At 42.9% G+C, this 22,554-nt stretch overlaps 1 protein-coding gene across 3 annotated transcripts; it reads right to left on the bottom strand.

The window, feature by feature from the left end:
• Positions 1-1,456: 1,456 nt before the first annotated feature.
• LOC118359321 (bromodomain-containing protein 1-like) lies at positions 1,457-15,868 on the bottom strand. 3 transcript variants are annotated; one of them, XM_052480610.1, is made up of 13 exons: positions 15,725-15,868; positions 10,776-12,148; positions 10,530-10,686; positions 9,894-10,025; positions 8,717-8,845; positions 8,266-8,578; positions 7,828-8,097; positions 7,179-7,676; positions 6,965-7,091; positions 6,619-6,749; positions 3,791-3,876; positions 3,287-3,435; positions 1,457-3,129 (listed from the first exon to the last, which is right to left on the bottom strand). In XM_052480610.1, the coding sequence occupies exons 1-13, from the start codon at positions 15,749-15,751 to the stop codon at positions 2,946-2,948; spliced, it is 3,576 nt and encodes a 1,191-aa protein (XP_052336570.1). In that variant the 5' UTR covers positions 15,752-15,868; the 3' UTR covers positions 1,457-2,945. The 3 variants fall into 3 exon arrangements, with proteins under 3 accessions (XP_052336570.1, XP_052336568.1, XP_052336569.1); XM_052480608.1 differs by lacking the exon at positions 3,791-3,876 and having other exon boundaries at positions 10,518-10,686; positions 15,725-15,867; XM_052480609.1 differs by lacking the exon at positions 3,791-3,876 and having other exon boundaries at positions 15,725-15,867.
• Between the last annotated feature and the right edge of the window lie 6,686 nt (positions 15,869-22,554).

Raw genomic sequence — 22,554 nt, 5'->3', positions numbered from 1 at the left:
TCCTTTATATAAAGAATATTTTGTGGTTGCATTTAACTGCAGAAAATACTGCTATTAAAGTCACTTCCTTGGTAGGTGATGTCAGAGGTCAGCATGTGGGAGAAGTGGGAACGCAGGATGATAGTTTCCCACTAGGAATTACCAGTTGGAGGGCCGTCAAGTGGAGTTATATGTTAATTTCCCACTTCCCACTTGGTTACGAACACAGCATTATTACCTGCCTTTGGTATCTTCCAGGTATGGGCGGGGCTATCTGGCAAAGTTATGAAAGTCAGTTTGGGCCAGTGTTATCTTCTCACTATCTGGTGTTAGCCTTTCGTTATTTAAAGCAGCTGTCGATGTAGCTTTGCTTTTAGTTAATCTCTTAATTTTGTTTCACAATGTTTTTGTATTTCGGTCTTTGGGAGCCTTGCAAGCAAATACATAACTTGCCACGACTCCTTCCACTCGACCAAAGACCGAAATATGTCTTTTTATATTTTTCTTTTTCACTTTTGCAGCATGTCTTGAGACATATTTTTGGTGGTTCTCTGAAGAACTGTTTGACATCTTTGACCTTGTGTCTTGTGGAGATGTGCCATAAGTGTTTATTAGGCTTGTTGCACATGACTCAGGGGTCATGACCTGCCTGTCCCACCCATGACCTGCAGTGTCACTGAATTTAATCAAATACAATGTGGTGCAACTGCATCAGTCGATAGATTTGGGAGAACATTTCCCTTACCATAGTGATAGGCTAATGACCAACATACTGTTACAGCCTGACATTGCAGGCCTAGCACTCTCCCTCTGCACTGCAGGCATCGCCTTCTTTCCCCAAGCGACAAGGTGGCATGCAGAAATAACGTCTTCTCAGACTCACCTGCTGGGGTTGTCTTACGTAATTTCACAGCCGTCTGCCCCACACACACACGAGAGGGACTGCTGCCGAACTAGCGGATAATTATCTCAGTCAAAAGTTCTCTGATGAGGCTGATGCTGGGAGATTGATCTTCACGGTTAGTTGACTTTCTCCGGCTCATGCCGCTGCAGCCTTCCTCCCCAAACAATTAGCATCCGATTGAGGGAGATGTAGGCGGTGAGAAGCCCACTGTTTCTGCATGGACTATGTGCTTCCCTGACATACAGTCCTGGAGAAAATAGTTTTTGCTATGTTCAGCCATTAAAATAAACATACAAGGTCAATGTCAAAGTTTATTATAACACTTATGGTTTTGTAAGGCAATTCAAGAAAATGTGCATTTAGGCTATTTGATAGCATTAGACAGAAACTTCTAATCTAGATCATGGTTGTACTATCATGTATTAGATGGTGGCAGTAGACATGAGGTCCCTTGGTAAACGTAAAGTATCTCATGCAGTAGACTTTTGCCATGCCATAGCTCCACCTTGTGGTAGTCTATGTAATTGTCTCAGTTTCATTTCATCAAACACAAAATCCATACAACACAGAAAATCAGTGATTCAATAACATTCTTTATTTTCAGTGTTTTATAAAAAAAATACTGGACTTTGCCAGCATCTACTCCATTGGCTATAATGTGGTTTTCCCAGAGAATAAGACTAGTAAAGTCTGTTTATAGAACATCCATACGAAACTGTATTTTGGGATACAGAAAAAAAAAAAAAATTAAAATAATAATTCTACCCACTGCTCCCCAGATCCTCCCAACTGAATAAAATGCCATGGATTCTATTCCCACCTTTAAGATTAGTGCCTCTGGTAAAATGCAAAAAGGACCTCTACAGCTGGCTCCTAGTGAGCCATTAGTATCTCTTACGATTCATTCTATATAAAGTAATGCATATACATTTCTCCTTTACAATAAATTACTACAGGCACATTCACCCATGGTCATGGTCCCTGTAACACAGTCAAAACCATTGTGTATGAAGACAAAGGTTTGCAGGTTGTTATTCCCCGATCTCTCTCACACACACACACACACACACAAAAGGCAACAAAAAATAAATGTTTAAATGTATGAAAATCTGGGCAGCTGATTTTTGGTTGTGTGTGAATGATGCACTTTCAGCTTTTTAAACACTGAAAGCATCTGATGCATACAAGTATAAAGATTTATAAATATGTACAAAAAAAAACTAAAAACAAAAACCAAGTGCAGTAAAAACATTCTTGTTTTTAAAAACACATTAATGCCAAGAGAAGCTTTCCATAAACTTCGATAACTTAAGAAACCGTAAAAAAAGCTCAAATAAAAAAACAAATAAAATGTTCAATCAATACAGTATATATTTTTCCCCCTGGTTGAGTGTTGTAGTCTAGACTTGCACAGGTTGTAGCACCAGCAAATATTTAATATGCACCATAGTGCTGCCATGAATCACCCCTGCAGTATAAATAGCAAGAAAGTGAACACGCAGTACCAATAACACATGAAAACAGAATAAATTAGTGTCAGGCCTTGTGAAAGGTATTCTCAGGGTTAAATCCAGGGTTGCTGTAGAGAGTAGATTGGAGTGAGGGTGAGAATCATGATGGCAGTGAAGGTTGCAGCAGTCTTGCAGCACATTACAAAACAGACTCAACTCCGGCACATTCATCACATTAGACCAGTGATTTTCACAAGTCAGTCCTTAGACGCCGTATGAAGGTTTTTGCAGCCGCCAATCCAATTACTTGAGTTTAGTTGCATAGCTCATAGATTCATTTGAATATACTGCAAGCTACAGTATTTAGAATGGAATAGATTAAAATGGAGCATACGCAGGGTGGAGTCATACCATTTACCCATGAGCAGCTCAGTTAATATAATCAAGAGACGAGGTGTAATGAAAACCTGCAACAAGAGACCGTTGGGCTGCTCCTTCAATACAGAGGAGACAGTAAACAATGATGGGTGTGAGGAATACCAGGGCTGCTGTGGAATATCAAGTAAACAGAGTTAAGGACTCCCTCTAGAGGTGAGGTTGCATGACCAGATTCAGTCCACATCGCAGGGCTCGCTGCTAGGCCTGTCCCCGACCTGGCTCCAGTGGCTCATGGCGCGCTGGAAGGCGGTCTGCACAGCTTTACGGATGCCAGAGGAGCGGCCCTCCTTCAGTTTGAGCTTGTCCACGGTCTTATTGATACCAAAGGCAACCATCTTGGATCTAGGAAGCCATTGCCTGTCAAATAAAGTGACGTAGCATTAGCATTATGCTACATCATATTACCTCTACTACTGGTCCTCAAGAAAACAGTTTAAATGTCCAGGTTCAAGTTGGCCACGTTAGATCATAATACAAGTGGCGAACCATTGAAGGGGAGGGAGCATCATCTCACCAGCTGTGCTTGTTGTCGAAGAAGTGGACGAGGAAGAGTTTCTCTTCGGACTTGTACCGCATCAGCTCTCCGACTCTGAGGACGTCCAGAGGGGGCAGGGAGACCCCGTGGTGGTGACGCCCCGCCCTTGGCAGCGTCGGGTCTATGATCTGCATTGGGGGGGAGAAAAGTGATTGACTCTAGTGGTCTGAAAACAAGAGGGGACGCAGTGAATCCTGGTGGTGCAGCAGTGGTTCAGATTGGTGGACCGGAACTGACAAGCAATCACACTAACAAACTACCAAATACAGATGCCATGCTACCCGAGTCAGCCGGAAGGCTCTAAGCGATCTGTATTACTCCTCAGCGACTCCTAACACACTCATACCATCCACAACACATTGCAGCTGAGCAGCTTGCTGCATGGGTGAGCACAAACACTAGCTACACCACTTACGATGAGACGAATGGATGGGAAATGAGACATATAGATGGCCAGTCACTGGGACACAGGCTCTCACTCACCAACGCAGGGTAGGAGGGATATCCACTACAAACTAGTTTAAGGGGTTCAGCACTAGAGGACATCCAAACATTTCCGCTGACAACTTCTACGGAAGCAGGAATAACGACAAGCAAGTTATGGGGGCGGGGGGGGCGGGGGTTCCACTGCAAACAGACGAGAGAATACTACTCTAAAAGCCATGCTCACACTGATAGGGAAATACAACAGTAGCAAACAAAAACAAGAATGTACGTTCACACACAGGGAAATATTACAGGGCATCAAAACATTGAAATACAGTGAATCGTATGAATTATGAAACACAAGGTCGATGTAGAGGGTAACCATTCTGCAGTTTGAGACCAAGGAGAAGACAACCGAAAACTTCTGAATTATGTATAGGAAGTGGGATTGATTAGTCTGGACAGGGAGACCATTGCTGCCTTAGGGCATGTCAGCTCAGGCCACTGGGACATTAAAAAAAATCCCAACCACTCAGCTGTCTGCTGTCAAACGAGCTCATGTTCCATGCTCAAACACAGTCTTGCCAAGAACACAAACTCCAGTCTAAATCAAAATATGTACAGTACCAGTCAAAAGTTTGTACACACCAACTCATGCCAGGGTTTCTTTATTGTTACAATTTTATACATTGTAGAATAATAGTGAAGACAACAAAACTATGAAACAACACATATGGAATCATGTAGTAACCAAAATAAAGTGTTCAACAAATCAAAATATATTTTATATTTGAGATTCTTCAAAGTAGTCACCCTTTGCCTTGACAGCTTTGCACACTTTTGCCATTCTCTCAACCAGCTTCATGAGGTAGTCACCTGGAAAGCATTTTAGTTAACAGGTGTTCCTTGTTAAAAGTTTATATGTGGAATTTCTTTCCTTCTTAATGCGTTTGAGCAAATCAGTTGTGTTGTGACAAGGTAGGGTTGGTATACAGAAGATAGCCCTATTTGGTAAAATACCAAGTCCATATTATGGTAAGAACAGCACAAGTAAACAAAGATAAATGACAGTCCATCATTATTTTTAAGACATGAAGGTCAGTCAATCCAGAAAATTTCAAAAACTTTGAAAGTTTCTTCAAGTGCAGTTGCAAAAACCATCAAGCGCTATGATGAAACTGGCTCTCATGATGACCACCACAGGAAAGGAAGACCCAGAGTTACCTGCTGCAGAGGATAAGTTCATTAGAGTTACCAGCCTCAGAAATTGCAGCCCAAATAAATGCTTCAGAGTTCAAGTAACAGACACATTGCAACATCAACTGTTCAGAGAAGACTGAATCAGGCCATGGTTGAATTGCTGCAAAGAAGCCACTTTTTATTTAATTTAATTAGGCAAGTCAGTTAAGAACAAATTATTATTTACAACGACGGCCTACCACAGCCAAACCCGGACGGCGCTGGGCCAATTGTGCATCACCCTAAGGGACTCCAATCACGGCCGGTTGTGATACAGTCTGGAATCGAACCAGGGTCTGTAGTGACGCCTCTAGCACTAGATGCAGTGCCTTAGACCGCTGTGCCACTCGGGAGTCCGAAATTCTATTAAAGGACACCAATAAGAAGAGACTTGCTTGGGACAAGAAACATGAGCAATGGACATTATACCGGTGGAAATCTGTCCTTTGGTCTGATGAGTCCAAATGTGAGATTTTTTGTTCCAACCGCTGTGTCTTTGAGACGCAGAGTAGGTGAACGGATGATCTCTGCGTGTGGTTCCCACCATGAAGCATGGAGGTGGTGTGATGGTGCTTCGTTGGTGACAACGGGATTTATTTAGAATTCAAGGCACACTTAACCAGCATGGCCACCACAGCATTCTGCAGCGATAAGCCATCCCATCTGGTTTGGCCTTAGTGGGACTATTATTTGTTTTTCAACAGGACAATGAAAACACACCTCCAGGCTGTCTAAGGTCTATTTTACCAAGAAGGAGAGTGGTGGAGTGCTGCATCAGATGACCCGGTCTCCACAATCACCCAACCTCAACCCAATTGAGATGGTTTGGGATGAGTTGGCCTGCAGAGTGAAGGAAAAGAATCCAACAAGTGCTCAGCATATGTGGGAACTCCTTTAAGACTGTTGGAAAAGCATACCAGGTGAAGCAGGTCGAGAAAATGCCAAGTGTGCAAAGCTGTCAAAGGGTGCCTACTTTGAAGAATCTCAAATATTTTGGGATATGTTTAACACTTACTTTCTTGGTTACTACATGATTCCATGTGTTATTTCATAGTTGAGGTCTTCACTATTATTCTACAATTTAGAAAATAGTCAAAAGAAAATAAACCCTGGAATGAGTAGGTGTGTCCAAACCTTTGACTGGTACTGTATGTTGTACCAATCTTAGAACTTGCTAACCAGTCGAGACAAAAAAATCCCCTCTACTTAACCTGGGTACCAGTCTGTTAATATTCCAATTATTGCCACTCCTTGTCATGCTAAACAAATGTTTAGTATATGGACACAGAGTACATGGAGTGGAATGTTAGCACAAAACTAGTCTGGATTTCAGGCTACCCTCTACTTGCCTAAGCTGAGACTTGCAGTCCATTGGAAGCCAATACATGCACAGGATTCCTTGAGGTTTACTGGCCAATTCGTTTTGGGAAAATTGTAGAATTCCAAATTACTCAGAATAAAGTTTAAAAAAGAAACTAATACGAATACACTTTTGTGACAGGGCAATGGCAAATGACTGTTAGCTATTCCAGAAAGAAATGATAAACCACTACCACAAAAACAGATACATGTATCATTCATAATGTAAGACCCATCCTGGCTTTAATCTCCTGAAAGTGTGTTTGTGCTAAGAACCAGTGTCTCACCTGCTGCAATCTTAGCGGCTTTGGTGAAGTCCCCATTTCCGATAGAGGTGACGAGTGAGTTTTTGTCGTCCACTGTGCTCCTACGTGCCATGGATGGCCTTCCTTTCCCACTTTTTGGCACGCTGACCGTGCTGCAGGAAACAAAAGGAAACTAATGTGCCAAAAGTGGGGTGCAACATCCTCCTGCCTTTGACCACAGATGGCTCTTAGAGCAGACACTGGATATAAATGCTAACATGGCACTGTGATGCAGGCCCACTGCTTATCCTGTACCTGGTACTACACAGTAGAGTGCTGCAGGCAGAGAGGCTGAAATATTGCTAATGTGCTTAGGTGACAGTCATACCTGGTGCTACACAGCACGCTGCCGCTAGGGGAGATGCTGGACTCGGAGGTGCAGCGCCTGCGAGGCTCCATCGACCTAATGGGGCTGGTTTCAAGCTCCGGCTCAACAACAAATCCATTAGCTAGTCCTGGAGACAAGAAAAAAAATCTCCATTAGATTTTGCATGCCAAAAAAATTTAAATAATCAAAAAAATCATTTAACACTGGGCTTTACCTGTGTCAAGACGCTTGATGGGGGATTCCTCCTCATCCTGGTCACAGCCTCCACAGGCACTGTGGGTCCTCTTCCTGGGTAGGAGGAGAGTCTCCAGGCGAGGAATAACCACAGAGAGGAAGGTTTTGGTGCCCAGCAGCGGGGAGCCGAGCTGATGCTCAGCTGTCCTTGGGGGCTTCTGCGGGCTGGCATTCTTGGACTTGCGAAAGAGCACATTGGTCCGCCTGTTGCCCGTGCTAGAGGGCTCTGCGAGCGTGGAGGTGGCCCCAACACTAAGGTGACTGTCGGAGACCAGCGGGTTAGAGATGTGCCCGTTGAGGGTATCCCGGGGTACTGAGGTAGTGGGCTTGACACCGTTGCACTTGAAAGTCTTCTGGCTCTTGTCCCCATTGGATTTGATGGGCTTGAGCATGGGAGGTTCTGAATGACTGTCTGAGTTCACAAGTGGCGGCGACGAGTTCAACGGCTCTAGTTTCGGTGGGAGCAAAGACTCCCCTTCTATACAACCAGGACAGAATCACAGAAGGAAATGAAAAAATCCTGACATGTAGAACAGGCAAGCTAATAGCCTACAGTTCATCAAATAAGACAAAGCAAGGAGAAAGCATTATTGAACAAATTCTTTGCTTTTAGACAACCTGGTACGTACCCTCTTCCTGTGTGCTGTGTCGAGTGGGGGGCAGTGGTTTCTCCTCAGTCTCTGCTGGTTTCGGTTCAGAGGGGGCGGCAGCGGGGTGTTGCGTCTTTAGGTATATCTCGCTGCGAACATCTGTGATGGTCTTTTTAAGCAGCTTCAGTCGCTTGCTGCGAGACGGACTGGACTTCATGGCACTGCTCAGGTCCAGCTTCTCCAGCAGCTCTTTCAGTTGCCCTTCTAAAGACATGTGCTGCCGGTTGGCTGGGTTTAGTATCTGGTCCACTGCAGGACACACAAAAAACAACTTGATAGGCTGAGCTCAGTTGTGGCCCCATTCCAAAATGCTATAGTATCATAAAAATCAATAGGTAGATTCAGCAAAGGGTATTTAGTTGATTTGGCTGTGGACCGATTAATATAGAAGTAAACATATGTAGAACATGTTCTTACCATCGTCCCAGGAGAAAGAGGAAGGAGCCTCCACCTTTGGCTGCTCAGGAAGGTGCATCCCGCTGGCAAAGTCAAAGCCGATTCGCTCAGCCTCCCGACAAGTCTTCCTGAGGATGGCCCCGCCTCGGTCTTGCAGACGCAGACCGGCCTTGTAGAAGAATGTGTCCTTGGCGTTGTACTTCATGCAGTTGAATATGATCTGATCGAAGTCAGCCTCAAACTCCACCAGGCTCTTGTAGCCGTGGGCATCAATGCACTTCCTCATGGTGGAGAAGTCCATTGGCTTCTTGATGTGGTCCAAGTAGTCAGGCACCTGAGAGGGATGGGGAGATGGAAAACAAAACATGATGCTGATAGAAAGGGTACCCAAAGAATGAATTAGAACCATATGGTACCATTTGTTTTCAATCTGTGGAAGTAACATTCTATTGTGGGGTGTGGGGGACCTTACCTCTTTAACGCTGACAGGCTGGGCAAAGATTTTGGCTGGGTCCTTTTCCTGAAGCTGGTCCAATACGGCCCGAAGTAGAATATTTAAAGGTGTGAGCTGTACCTCTAGAACGGACTGTTGGAGCTTCATCTGAATGGGGACAGGACAAAACAAAGCTGTAGCAGTATACTAATATTTACTAAGGATTCCAACAACCAATCCTAAAAGCTGTTTCAACAACAAGCTAGGTTTCCATCCAATTGACGACAGACTTTCATGCAAATATTCTAAAATATGCATGAAGAAAATATGCGCATTTTCACCAAACGGACTAGTTGAGGATAACAATCAGCGCGTGATGTAGAGCACACAAAATTAACCCGTTCACAAAGTTTTCATGTACCAAATAAAAGTCTAAAGATTGTGTTTTCATCGCATTTAACTCTAGCGATGGTTGTCACAAAAACTGTTGCATTATATAGCAAATGTGCCTTCTCTGGTCTTGGAACATGCACTCTAGCCAAGAGCTTGCCAATACAGTGCAGGAAGGCTGTGCAGGTAGGCTATGCATAAAGAATGCATACATAATGATATTAGTATGGATATGAGCGAAAATGTTTTATTTGTCAAACAGCAGTCAAGCATCATGTCACCAGAATTAGACCCTCAATACTTATTGGAAAGGAGCATCAAGACCACTGTGCACTTTCACCACCCTATGAATTTCATCAGTTATTTCATCTGTAGCCTAATAAACCGCATGCTTTCCGGAGTTGTAGTGGGGGGACCACACACACCATATCATCTTGTGACTCCAAGTTTACTTCGATATGGTAGTTTTTATATCAACATTTGTGCATAAAAAGGCATTTCCATCAGCATTTCTCATAATTAATTTTAAAGACACAAAAAGATCCTACCATGTCGAACAAACAAACGATCTGTCGGAATTTCAAAAATTGTACCGAAATGGCCGGTTTCCATTACAGCTGTCATGACTTTTATTTGTTGGTACTCAGTAGGACTTGACTCTCATAAAAACTTTACATGCAAACATGGTTACAGATTATTTCAAAAGGTGAGGAAATTCATTTAACCACAGTTTATTTATAGGAGGGCTCACAACTATCCATTGATATGCTGTAACAAACATTCTAATTTCACTACCGTGGAAAATAAGAAAACCAATTCTCTGTACCTCCGCTCTCTTTAGCTTCTCCCTCTTCCTGATCAGTTCTAGCAGTAGGCGAGCTCTCTCCAGGTCTTGGCGTAGGCGGTGCCATTCCTTTAGCTGCTCCCTCATCGCTTGATTATCCTCCACCCTGCTGTCCTGTAACATCAGAGTCCAAAAAGGCATTTTAATGTACATTCACAAGACATACATCTCAGGTAAAGGGGGGGCAGAAACTTACATGGCGCTACCTTCAATGGACACTGGTGGAGAGCTGTTTTGAATATGGCTGACTAAAATAAACTGGGCTAATTTTAATTACATTTCTCTTTTTTTATAGTCTATATTGAAATGAATGGCCGATCTCAATTTACATGTGTAATATTATGTAGTGTCATGTATATTATGCATTTTATTTGTTGTGTTTTGTTTCCTCTTTGGACCCCCCCCAAAAAAACATAATCCCAAAACTTTTGAGAAAATGGTGCAAACACATGAAACTGCTCCATATTTATCAAATCAGCTATTAGCCTGCTTTATTTTTTATTTCCGAGCGTCGGAGAAAGGTTTTAAAACACAAGAAAAGTAATTTTTAAAGCAGACACGATTCCCTATCTCGAGGATTTGGATGCCATGAACAATTAGACTGACCACTGGACTGACCAGCTGCTCTGGTTTGGGGATCTGGGTGTTAGCCTGAAGACGCCTGATCAGCGGAACGCCCTTCCTTGACTGTCTCTTCAGCATCCAGTAGCTCAGGACCCGCTCCACAAACACCTTCTTCTTCTGGACAGACACTTGATTGAGGATTGTGTCAAAACTGGGGGGCATATGTTAGCATTGGTCATTAAGGAAAATATTTAGAAACATTTGGTTGGTAGACAAATTAAGTAGAAATAATATGCCTACCTGCTAGGGGTTATACTAGGCCCAGGTGCAGCAGGAGCCTCTTCCTCTACCTCAGGCACCACCACCACTATCTTACTCTTCTTCAGCCACCCTTTTAACCTCCTCCTACCTCTTTTGTCACCCCTCTTGTGACAGACACCGTTGTTAGCGTGGCCTTCCTCATAGATGGCAAGGGGTCGCCGGGTGCACCCTTTAGGAGTGTGAGCGCAGCAGAAGGCCGTCTTCTTCACAGAAAAAGTGGGCGAACCGGTCTCTGTGAATTCCTTGACAGGCTCCATTTTCATGTAGAGGCCAGCCTTTTGGGCACAGCTGACATGAAAGGCTGTGTAACAGTTAACCTTGTGGCACTGGATGCAGGCCCCGGCACCCTTCTCCTTGCAGAGGTAGCAGGTGAGTTTCCAGCGGGCGGGCGGTATATTGCTGACACCGTCGATGGGCTCGATGAAGACAGTGTCAGAGAAGCCCACCTCTGGTACCCACAGGGCACACACCACGTGGCCCCAGCGGTCATCGTCCGTCTTCTTCAGGGCGCCGCCCTTGTTGGGGCAGAAGACACACTCAGCGGGCCGTGAGGGGCACTGGAGGCAGTGGCGACACAACCACTGGCCCTCTGGGATGTAGGGAACACCGTAGCACTCCTGGTGCACGGCCATGTTGCAGGAGTCACAGAAGAGAATAACATTGCTGTCCTGGCCGTCTCCGTCCATGCAGATGCAGCAGACAGCGTCCTCGTCGATGAGGGACTGGGGGTCTCTACGGCCCTGGCTGTCAAAGAAGGACTCCTTCTCAAAGCGGTCCATAAGAAACTCAAAGAGGTTCTGGGACACCTGGCTGACACCCTCACTTTTCCTCTTGTCGTTGAGCAGATCCAGCCAGGCGTAATCCTCCTCATCCATGTCATATTCCACCTCCTCATCCAGCTCTTCGGCTGTCTTCTCACAATACATATAATAGATGGAGGGCCTCCGAGACACTGCGGGAAGGTTGTACTCCACAGTGCGGAACTTGGGTTCCAAAAGGGCGCTTACTTGAGGGTCAGCGCCATGTGTGGTGGTGAGGGCTGTGCTCCTCTTCTGCTGGTTGTCTTTGAGTCTCACCGAGCGCACCAGGACTAGCTGGGGCTTCTCGTTGTTCTCCTTGTTGCTGTTGCACTCCATGATCTCTTGGGCCGTGGGGTCATCGTCGGTGATGACATCCAACTTGTCATATATGCTGATCCTGTGCACGCGGCCATCTATCTCCAGGTCCACCATGCGCTGGGCCTGGGCGTAGGTCATGGTCTCCTTGTTCGGTGAGGGTTTGATGGGAGAGGGGGGCCTCTGGGGCGTGGACATGCGATTATGATGCCGTACTTTTTTCTTCATCTTGAAGACCTAAAGGGCCAGCAAAAAAAAAACGATTTAATTGAAATTTCACTTGGGGCAATACCAACCAAGATTGTAATAAATCAATAGCCAGCCACAATTTCCATTTCCTGGTTTCAGTTATGTCTACTATTCTGACATAAAATAAGGCTCTTAGTTAACAAGACAATGCCTAGTCCCGAATGTGGCGATGCTTTCCATTGTGCAGCATTGTTAGTCCCGAATGTGGCGATGCTTTCCATTGTGCAGCATTGTTAGTCCCGAATGTTGCGATGTTTTCCATTGTGTACAGCATAACTGTGTACATTTACATGGATGTAGAACAAACTAAACGTTCCCTGTCTGTCACGCATGTTTAATCACATTATATTTTAACTTACTCTAACGATTTTTTGTCCGTGGGGTTGCTCATTCAGCTGGTCGACATTTGACGAAATATCCACAGGGAAGTATTATTAAGCAGACTACAACATGTGGGTCTCTGTGTGCGGAAATAATGATGTTTGCTCATGACCTAAGGCACGTGCACAAGACGGAAGTACATGCAAGTGATGCATTTATACTAACCCAAGTCTAGCAGGTGTTTACATGGTTTTACGAATGTGCCAGAAATGTCAATGGTAATACCTGCGCTATTAAAAGCCGGGTAAATAATACTTTCCTGTGGATATTTTCCCTCAAATTTCGACCAGCTGAATGACCAATCACACAAACAACCAGTAGAGTAATATCAAATATAATGGTAAGGCTTCTTACATTCTTCTGTCTTGTAAGAAAATGTGTCAAGTTTCTGATCTTTTTTCAGACTATACCAATAACTTGTATCAGTCTGATTAATTAGGCAACAATTTAGCTGGCCTGGGTAACGTTAGTCAACTGTCAAAAAACAACATATAGCTAGCTAATGTTAGCTAACTTACTAACTTGGCAATGCTAAGTTGTGCTAGTTAGCATTAGCTAGCCAACTGCTTTAAACAAGTCACAATTAGATAGCTACTTTAAAGTAATTGTAGGTGATGTTGTAGCTATTAGGCTAGCTGGCTAGAAGTTAATTAGTTAACGTTCGCTAGGCTAACTTAGCGTAAAGCCAGTTTGTGGCTAGCAAATTAGCTAGATTCCGAGCTAATGTGGCGACTACTGAGCAAACTAACGTTAGCTTCAATTTCTTGAACGTTGAGCAAGGCATAAATATAATATGTATATGAAGCCAGGAGAGGGAGATCCCGTAAAAGCAGAAGCGCCAGCAGTCTCACTTCTAGAAAGAGTTAGCTAGCTAAGACAGTTCGTGCACAATACGCCAAGAGGGAAATATGGCGTCGGACTAAACAAGAATCCGAGTCCATTCGTTAAAGTTATAATTTTCCCCACTAGCATGTATAATTAATTTATATCAATGATTTTAGGTCGGTCTAAAAAGCACGTGTGTGTGTGGATAGGAAATTTGGCTATACCTACCTTTGTATTTTCAGTAATTCTGCTTTTGAAAACAGCAGCGCTTGTAAGCAATGGCGCCGAAGTAGCCTGCGCAGAGCAGCAGCAGTATATCCACACACAATCCTCTCATCCAACGGGCACCGCTCGAGCAGTTTTGAATTATAAATTTGAAAGATACCGAGAGGTATCCACGACGAGGGTCTAAATTCCAAATTCGATTCTATTTCAAACATAAATATTTCGGAAAAGCCACCAAATACTAGCTAATGTCCTTTTCCAACAGGGTAATAATCAGTAACTAGCAAGCTGCCCCTGGTTTCTTTTTCCAAACAACAATGCGGTTGTGCAATGTGCAGCGGCTCCATAGATATGGATAGAGCACGCTAGTGTCCAAAATCTAGTGTTAGCATGGGCAGTGCCTTCTACTTTAAGTTTTATTGGCGAATCGCAACCAACTGACAGGTGCATACGGCGCCACATACTGTACTGGATAGTGAGGCCGGTCACGATCTATCTATACCACTATATTCTCCTAACTAACCCTTAATTTCTAATAATATAAAATAATTCCCCTCAAGCCTCACTACTCCCATCACCCCCACCACAAATACCACCCACTCCACATTCCTTTCCAACCTCTCTGACCATATCAAACAACCTCTCCATTTATGTTGTACATTTCACAAAATAATACATGTTCAACCGTTTCCTCTACCATACATCCATTACACATTCCAGTACCAATTTCAAAGATTAATTAAATCCCAAATTCCCTTCTCATCCTACCTTTTCTTCTCATTATGACACGTATCTCCCATACAGATTTCCTTGAACTATAAAAATGTCTGCCCTTACTACTTTCATCCCATTGTCTCTGCCAGCAATCTAAAAAAAAATTCAGGATCAATGTTTTCATTTCCTTTCTACCCAACTGCACCTGTATATGCACAATATCATTTCACTGCTCTTTTTGCTATTATATCTATGATATAATTTCCATAAACACCTGTATGAGCCAGAATTCAACAGAACAGAATTTCAATACCATTTATTTGTAACCCAAACAGCATCATCATTCTTTCTAACCATAAATCCTCACATTCTGAATTTCCAGATCTTAAACTACACTAAACTGATGCAGAGTCCCAACATATTACTAGTCTTCTTGGTTGCACCTCCTCTGTCCATTGCAATCCAACAATTATCGCAACCATTTCTGTTGAATATACAGATAAATCATTAGTCTCTTGCATAGATTATCATCAAACTCAGGAATAAGTACTACTGCTCTTTGAACCTACTTTATACACTGCAAGACAATAATAAAACTGATTACTAATATATTGATACACTATCGTTTCTACATTATCTTCTTCACACCATTGTTTATTTTCTTCTGTCATGCTAAGATCAACATGTGGTCTTGTATAAAACCATTGTGGCACATTTCCTATTGCCACAGAGTCCATAGTGGCATTTCCCCAGTATCTAATATGCATATCCTTGCTTCAGGTCCTGAGGTACAGGCAGTTCGATTTGGGTATGTCATTTTAGGGGAATTTTTTTTTTAAAGTGGTATTATCCTTAAGAGTCTATCCTTACGGGATAGTGGCATTTCCCCAGTATCTACTTGTAAAGCCTCAACTGGTGCAATTTTAAATGCACATCCTGAGTGGCTTCACTTGCATCCTATCAAGGTGCAACAGTGATGTAAAAGCCGCAGAACCATATACAAAGCACCCATAATCTACGGACGATCTCAAAGTACGATAAATATTCAGTAAAAATTGCCTATCTGCACCCCCAATCACCACCAACTACTGTCCTCGTGAGATTCAATACTTACATTTAGTCTCAATACATGTAATATGTCTCCAGATTGACCCAAATACTTAAATGATGTGGGTCTCTGCGTGTGTTCCTTTCCATTCGTTCTCCATACAATAAAACACTGACATCTTCCTTAATCTTTTTGTTAGCGAACAACATATGGCAAGATTTAGCATTCCTCTACTGCTTCCATTTTCTCTATTACATATGGTGTATTCCTTCCCCTTTTCCAAATGGCACCATCATCTGCATATAACACTGCCCCTATACCCTGTCCAATATTCCAAAAGATATCATCAATGCGAATAAGATAGGACTAACCTTGTGGAGTTCCATTTTCCACCTCATATTCTCTTAACTATGGGCAATGTCATTGAGGACAATTTGAAGTAGTCAACTGGGTGGGACTTCCTGTGTTGGGGAAGTATCACATTATAGGAGGTTGGTGGCACCTTAATTGGGAAGGACAGGCTTGTGGTAAATGAGTGGAATCAATGCCATTCAATTTGCACCATTCCAGACATTATTATGCAACGTCCTCCCCTCAGCAGGATCACAATTCCATCCAAGTCATCAGCCAATTAGTTATAATTATGAGGAAACATTCCATAATTGCAGGTGGCAGTATGTCACCAATCTTTTTTTTAAACTAGACAAGTCAGTTAAGAATACATTCTTATTTACAATGACAGCCTACCAGAGAACAGTGCCTTGTTCAGGGACAGAACAGATGTTAACCTTGTCAGCTCAGGGTTTCGATCCAACAACCTTTCATCTCTAACCACTAGGTTACCTACCACCCCTTTGCTTTATACCTGTTCAAACAACACACTCCAGGTGGCAGAATCAACCCTTTCGGTTTGTTTACCAACTCAAAGAATTAGTAGAAGAAAATTGACTACTTCAAAATGAAGATGGTGTCAATGATGCTCCACCAGTTGAGCCGCTCATAGCGATAGTTAAGAGGTTAAGAGGATGCAACATGTTATCTGTGAGAGCATAGTAGACAACGCCAATTGTTTCCACTAGTTTACAACAGCCACAAAGTCTAAATTGTCTATAACAAATTAGGAAAATCAAACTGTACTTTTTGGTCTTAATTTAAGCGAAAATCATGAAGTTGTGAGGGTGAAGAAAATGGTCTGTTCGACATTGCTGTTCGACAGTTCAAGCGACTGACTGATCCACAAATCACCTTGCTTCATAAATAACTGCTGGCGATTATTTGTAGATCAGTCAAGCAGTCACCCACAATGCATCATGGATTTGATGCTCTCGAAAATGGTAATTGAGAACGTCCCAATTGTTGTGGTGGTGGTGGTGGTGGGGGGGGGGTGGAGACGTCACTAGTTACCACAGCAACAAAGTCGTAAACCCAGCCTATTTCTTACATTTCTCTTCTCCAAAATGTTATTTTAAACCTAACCTTAAACCCAATCTCAACCACACTGCTATCCTTATGTCTAACCCTTACATTAATACCAAAAAGCACAATTTTACGATACAGCCCATTTTTACTTTGTGGCTGTGGTAACTGGTGACAACCAGTAGGGAGCGCTTTCTTCTTGGGAGTAGGCCACTGTGCTTGGTATGTCGATCATGGAAAAACCAAGTCCCACGTGGCTCACAAGAATTTCCCACAGCCTTGGGTGGCAGGTCGCCTATCCCAAGGTTTGAATCCCAAATACGATAGGAAAATCAAAAGCCCTCTCCCTATAGTTTTTGACAACTGAGTTGCTTGTTGCAGATATTATCCCCAGTAATGTAAATCTAAATGCCATGATGTATATCTATAGTTTAACTGTCCTCAAACAACAAACCAAGCAAAATAGCTTTTTGTCCCCTGTCGTAGTCACACAAACACATAGTTGATATTGGTGTTGCAAATGCCTGTACGGCAAGAATTAAGATTCGTATTATTTTATTATTCAAAAAAATTAATTATGAGTGTTTGTCTTTTTGGACTCGTCTCCTTCGATCCTTCTGTGCTACACCGTGCACCTTCCCACTCCCACACAGACACCAAGCCCCCCCGCACCATAAAGACGAAAGATCTCTTCTTCCTCTCTGACAGCAAGCAGTTTCAACTCGCTATTTACATTTGATGTTTGGTCCAACAGAATCAGTCGAATCCTCTTTTATCTATACACTTTTTATGTCTCAACTGCCAAAATGTAGAATAGAGCAGAACCTACTAAAACAGGATTAGTTTATCAATGAACATTATTGTAGAAATTAAGGTTCAGTTTCTTTCGCGCGCAGAAAACGTAAACAAACCAAATAAATAGATATATATCGTGAATGGCCATAAATGGGAAAAAACATAGAGAGGTATGACATTTAATATATATCGCCCCGCCCTACGGATGTTCACTATTTCCGCCCCAGTATTTCTACTTGCACATCGTCATCTGCACATCTATCACTCCATGTGTTAATTTGCTCAATTGTAACTACTTCGCTACTATGGCCTTACCTCCTCACGCCATTTGCACACACTGTATATAGACCTTTTATATTGTGTTATTGACTGTACGTTTGTCTATTCCATGTGTAACTCTTTATTGTTGTTTGTGTCGCACTGCTTTGCTTGATCTTGGCCAGGTCGCAGTTGTAAATGAGAACGTGTTCTCAACCAGCCTACCTGGTTAAATAAAGGTGAAATGAAGAAGAAAAATCCTCCGATGCAAAGAATTGTAAAGAATATATTAATTCCCAATGATGGCCACCATGTGGCACTATAACAAAATAAAAAGGTATCCATTCTCTTTGAAATTAACCATCCCATTGTAAACTAGGACCAGAGTTGGCATTCATCAAAGAACCAGAACAAGGAATTTTTCAATGTGGACAAATTGACAGATGCTACCTTTCACATAATCTTAACTCCAATCCACCTGGTAATGATGCATTTTGTGAAATACCTGCTAGTTACACAGTGCTCTGATTCGTCACCAACGTAATCTAAATGGAATTCATTCAGGTTACAACAAGTTCCTCTGCACTATTCATAAAAGAAAGATGACACCTGCTCTACAGAGAGAATGTTCACAAAAGGAGGTATTGAAAGGGCAAGGAACAACGTGTTCCCTGATTCTGGGACAGAGCACAGGGCTCGTGTGTATTTTCTATGGTCTGACTGCCAGTGCCGTTGTGGTGCAGGTGGTCAATTAAAGTCAGGATGACCATGGAAACAACACTGGCTTACCAATACCAAGGACATTTACATGACATTCTTTCCCGTTCCAATTTTACAAGCTGTTTAATTCATCTTTCAATAAGTAGGTAACCGGCTCGAAATAGAAGCAGAACAGGAACAAAGGAAAGAACATTTATTAATGCAGACCCAGAGTTTATTTGTAGGTTTTAATGTTGTTTTTATTGGCAACTGGGAAATTGCATCAACGTGATTAAAAGGGTTTCAAATAGAAACAAATGTATGTAAACAGAAGATGATGGAAATGTTGTTCTGACTGGGGGTGTGTCAGGCTTGTTGCCATGGTGTGTCTGGATGTTTCAGGAAGAGAACTGCTCATTTTCCTTGTTTGTTTTGAAGGAGCAGAGTGATTCGAGAGGTAGTGCTGATGCATACCAAAGAATCTCCTGGCGTGAATGAAACTCCTGAGTTGAGAGAGGGGCTGGGGGTCAGGATCGGGGCAACCTGAGATGAACTCCCCAGCTCTCGTTGGCCTTAGCTGGTGATGATGGTAGCGGGACAGAGGCCAGGAAAACAGCAGGCCCTGTGCTTTCAGTTAGCCTCCTTGACCTGTGATGATCACAAACACACAGCCCCTTCCGCTCTAATGTGCTCTCTCCCTTCTTCCACCTCCATCAGCATTATTCAACTCTAAAATACTGTCAATAAAGGCTAACAAAGTAAAGCTCTTTCAAAGTCTTAGGCGGAGAAAATAACAGCTATGGTTTACTTTGATGAAAGAAAAGTATGGTTTTGTATGTCAAGGGGTTTCCATACTTCCTCAGCTGAATAGTGTCACTGTCGGATATAAAACCACCCAACGTTTATGTTAGAGGTTCCTAGATTGGAAGATCTAAAGCAGATCTAATTGGATCGAGAATCTGTTGGGCAATGTTTGTTCAGTTGACTTTCATCTTGTCTTTGAACTACGAATTCTCATTGATCAACAGGTGCACAAAGGATCGGTCGCAATGTGAACCCGATGCTGTCGTTTGTCTTGGATATCCTTGCTTGGTTGTTTTCCTTGAGGTCTGTTTACAATAAACCTTGTACCCACAAAACAGAGAGGGACAACCACTGTACTTAGGCAGAGGGTAGGGTAGAGAGATAATTGTATTACTTTTCTTACAAGCATTGGGTAGACCAGTACTCTTTTCCACAATACTTTTCTGTGTGATCTTGGTAACTCTATTTCCAGGCCAATATTGATTCATCTGGTTTTTGTTTAATTGGGAAGGAAGATCTGACAAAATAGGTTTTCCTATTTGAGAACATAATGGGCTCACACAGCAGAAGAATTTGACATGCACAACCACACCAACCTGGCTTCTCAGTGGGTGCTCACCAGTGGAGGCTGCTGTGGGGAGGACGACGTAATAATGGATGGAACGGAGCGGATGGAATGGCATCAAACCATGTTTGGGGGGGGCTGGTCGAAATTGACACACACACACACAAATGTGTATTTTATATAAAAAATAAAACAATGAAAAAGGTGCCTGGTGGCTCATGGGCCTGTTAAGAGTTTTTTGTTACTTGTTATTTCTCTGTTATACTTATCTATAATGGGCCTTTGGCTGATCAACCACAGTTGCCATGCCCTAGCTCAAGACCAAACGTTTTAAAAGTAGCCTACATAAAAGTAGACTAAAATTCCAATCTCAATCAAAATGCAACAGCTGTTTAGCGTATTGGTTGGCTGCCTTTAGAACCATGTGGAGCATCGCTCGGAAAGAAATCATTCATTAAAATCATTCAAAATACTACACCAGAGAGTGTGATTTGGCCACAAAGGATCATTAGCTTCTTTTAAAAATGAGCTGTGGATTGTCTTAAACTTGCGCGCGCGGCAAATAGCTGATTGTTGAGTTGCAGTGAAAATCAGTTAAATAGGCCTATCGCAATATTTCAAAATACTACAATCATAGGAAAAACATAGTTTAGAAAGAAAATGGCTATTCCTGAAAAGAAAAGACCAATCTGCCTCAAGTTATAAAAATACTCAACTCCCAATTGAGCAAGCAGTAGCCTGTCTTATTGGCACCAGCGGAGAGCGGCCATATCAATATCCCCGGTGAGTGCGTTCATATTCACTGTCTTTATCATTGGATCAGTACCACTGTCTTGGATCAGTACCACTGGAACGTTTCTTTCCTCCTCCAGGCTAGATGGGCGTCATATTGTACAATTTGTGTTTCCCCTTTTCATAAGCCTAGATTAGATGGTTACATTCAAGACAAGCTTGTTTTCACTGATCAGTTTGTCAGTGTTAGCTAAGTAGGCTACTATTTTTTGTTGTATTAAAAATATGTTGCTTATGTCTCCAGTCATATAGTGTAGTAGAATTGCATGAAATGTGTTTATAAAAGACCACAATTTTTCACAGTGCAAAGAAAGTAGATAAAACATCTCTGATTAGGCCATGGCCGAACTAGCGCATTTGGGCTCCATAGCTTTAACTTCCCACCACTGATGGGCCGGCCTGGTTTTCTGACAGGCTGAGCAGAAGTCATGCAAACTCACATTCAAAGTCAAATTCGGGCATCAGCAAAGAGACCTGCTTCGATGCTGTCATCATGGATCGTAAGAAAATACGTACAAAAGAGTAAGAGATAAGAATAACAAATAACAATAGCGTGGCTATATACAGGGGGTACCAGTACAGAGTCGATGTGCGGGGGCATCGGTGTCAAGGTAATTGAGGTATTATGTACATGTAGGTAGAGTTATTAAAGTGACTATGCATAGATAATAAACAGAGAGTAGCAGCAGCGTAGAAGGGGGGCAATGCAAATAGTCTGGGTAGACATTTAATTAGCTGTGGCTTGGGGTAGAAGCTGTTTAGAAGCCTATTGGACCTAGACTTGGTGCTCCGGTACCGCTTGCCGTGTGGTAGCAGAGAGAAAAATCTATAACTAGGGTGCTGGAGTCTGTTACAAATTTTTAAGGCCTTCCTCTGACATCGCCTGGTATAGAGGTCCTGGATGGCAGGAAGCTTGGCCCCGGTTATGCACTGGGCCATACGCACTACCCTCTGTAGTACCTTGCAGTCGGAGGCTGAGCAGTTGCCATACCAGGCAGTGATGCAACCAGTCAGGATGCTCTTGATGGCGCAGCTGTAAAACATTTTGAGGATCTGAGGACCCTTGCCAAATCTTTTCAGTCTCCTGGGAAGAAATAGGTTTTGTCGTGCCCTCCTCACGACTGTCTTGGTGTGCTTGGACCATGTTAGTTTGTTGATGATGTGGACACCAAGGAACTTGAAGCTCTCAACCTGCTTCACTACAGCCCCGTCGATGAGAATGGGGGCATGCTCGGTCCTCCTTTTCCTGTAGTCCACAATCATCTCCTTTGTCTTGATCACTTTGAGTGAGAGGTTGTTGTCCTGGCATCACATGGTCAGGTCCTCATGTAATCAAAGTGTCTGCCCAGTACTTGTGCCGTCGCTGGGACCTGCTGTTGTGATGAGTGTGCCACTCTCCTCTCCCCCATGCGCTCAAGGGGAAAAAAGGCACTCTGATCATATAACATTTGAAATGCAATTGCACAAAAAAATACACCTTTTCAAGTTTGTCCCCTTGTCCCTGTCGAATAGATGAGGGTTTCACCTTTCTGTAGGTTCACTTTTTATTTCTCAACTATCATTATATACAACCAATGTTATATTATATTGCTTTGCGATATGGAGCGACGCGCGTGCCAAATGTGCACTGGCCATTCCGAGGGCATAGCCCTGTAGGTCTCGTGTAGTAGCCTACAACTGCAAAGTGTCTTTAGGACATTATATTTACTGTTGGATGAATACATGGCTACTAGCAGTGGGTATTATATTTAGCGTTATCTACTTAATAACTTAAAATATTCTGGTGGGCTGGTGTGGATAAAATGCCAGGGCTGAATTATTGTCCTAGTCCTCCCCTGTTCCCATGTCTACTCTAAATGCATGACTGAATGC

This window comes from Oncorhynchus keta, chromosome 26 (assembly GCF_023373465.1).
Source record: "Oncorhynchus keta strain PuntledgeMale-10-30-2019 chromosome 26, Oket_V2, whole genome shotgun sequence".
NCBI classification, from domain to species: Eukaryota; Metazoa; Chordata; class Actinopteri; order Salmoniformes; family Salmonidae; genus Oncorhynchus; species Oncorhynchus keta.
Note: the sequence above shows the minus strand (reverse complement) of the source record. Positions and strands in the feature narration are given on the sequence as shown.

Coding starts and splice junctions, on each gene's coding strand:
- LOC118359321 (XM_052480610.1), bottom strand. CDS start 15,751: ATGAGGTGGAAAATGGAACTCCACAAG. Junction 8,846..9,893: donor AGAAGCTAAAGAGAGCGGAG/GTACAGAGAATT, acceptor GTCCCCATTCAG/ATGAAGCTCCAACAGTCCGT. Junction 8,098..8,265: donor CTCTTTCTCCTGGGACGATG/GTAAGAACATGT, acceptor TGTGTCCTGCAG/TGGACCAGATACTAAACCCA.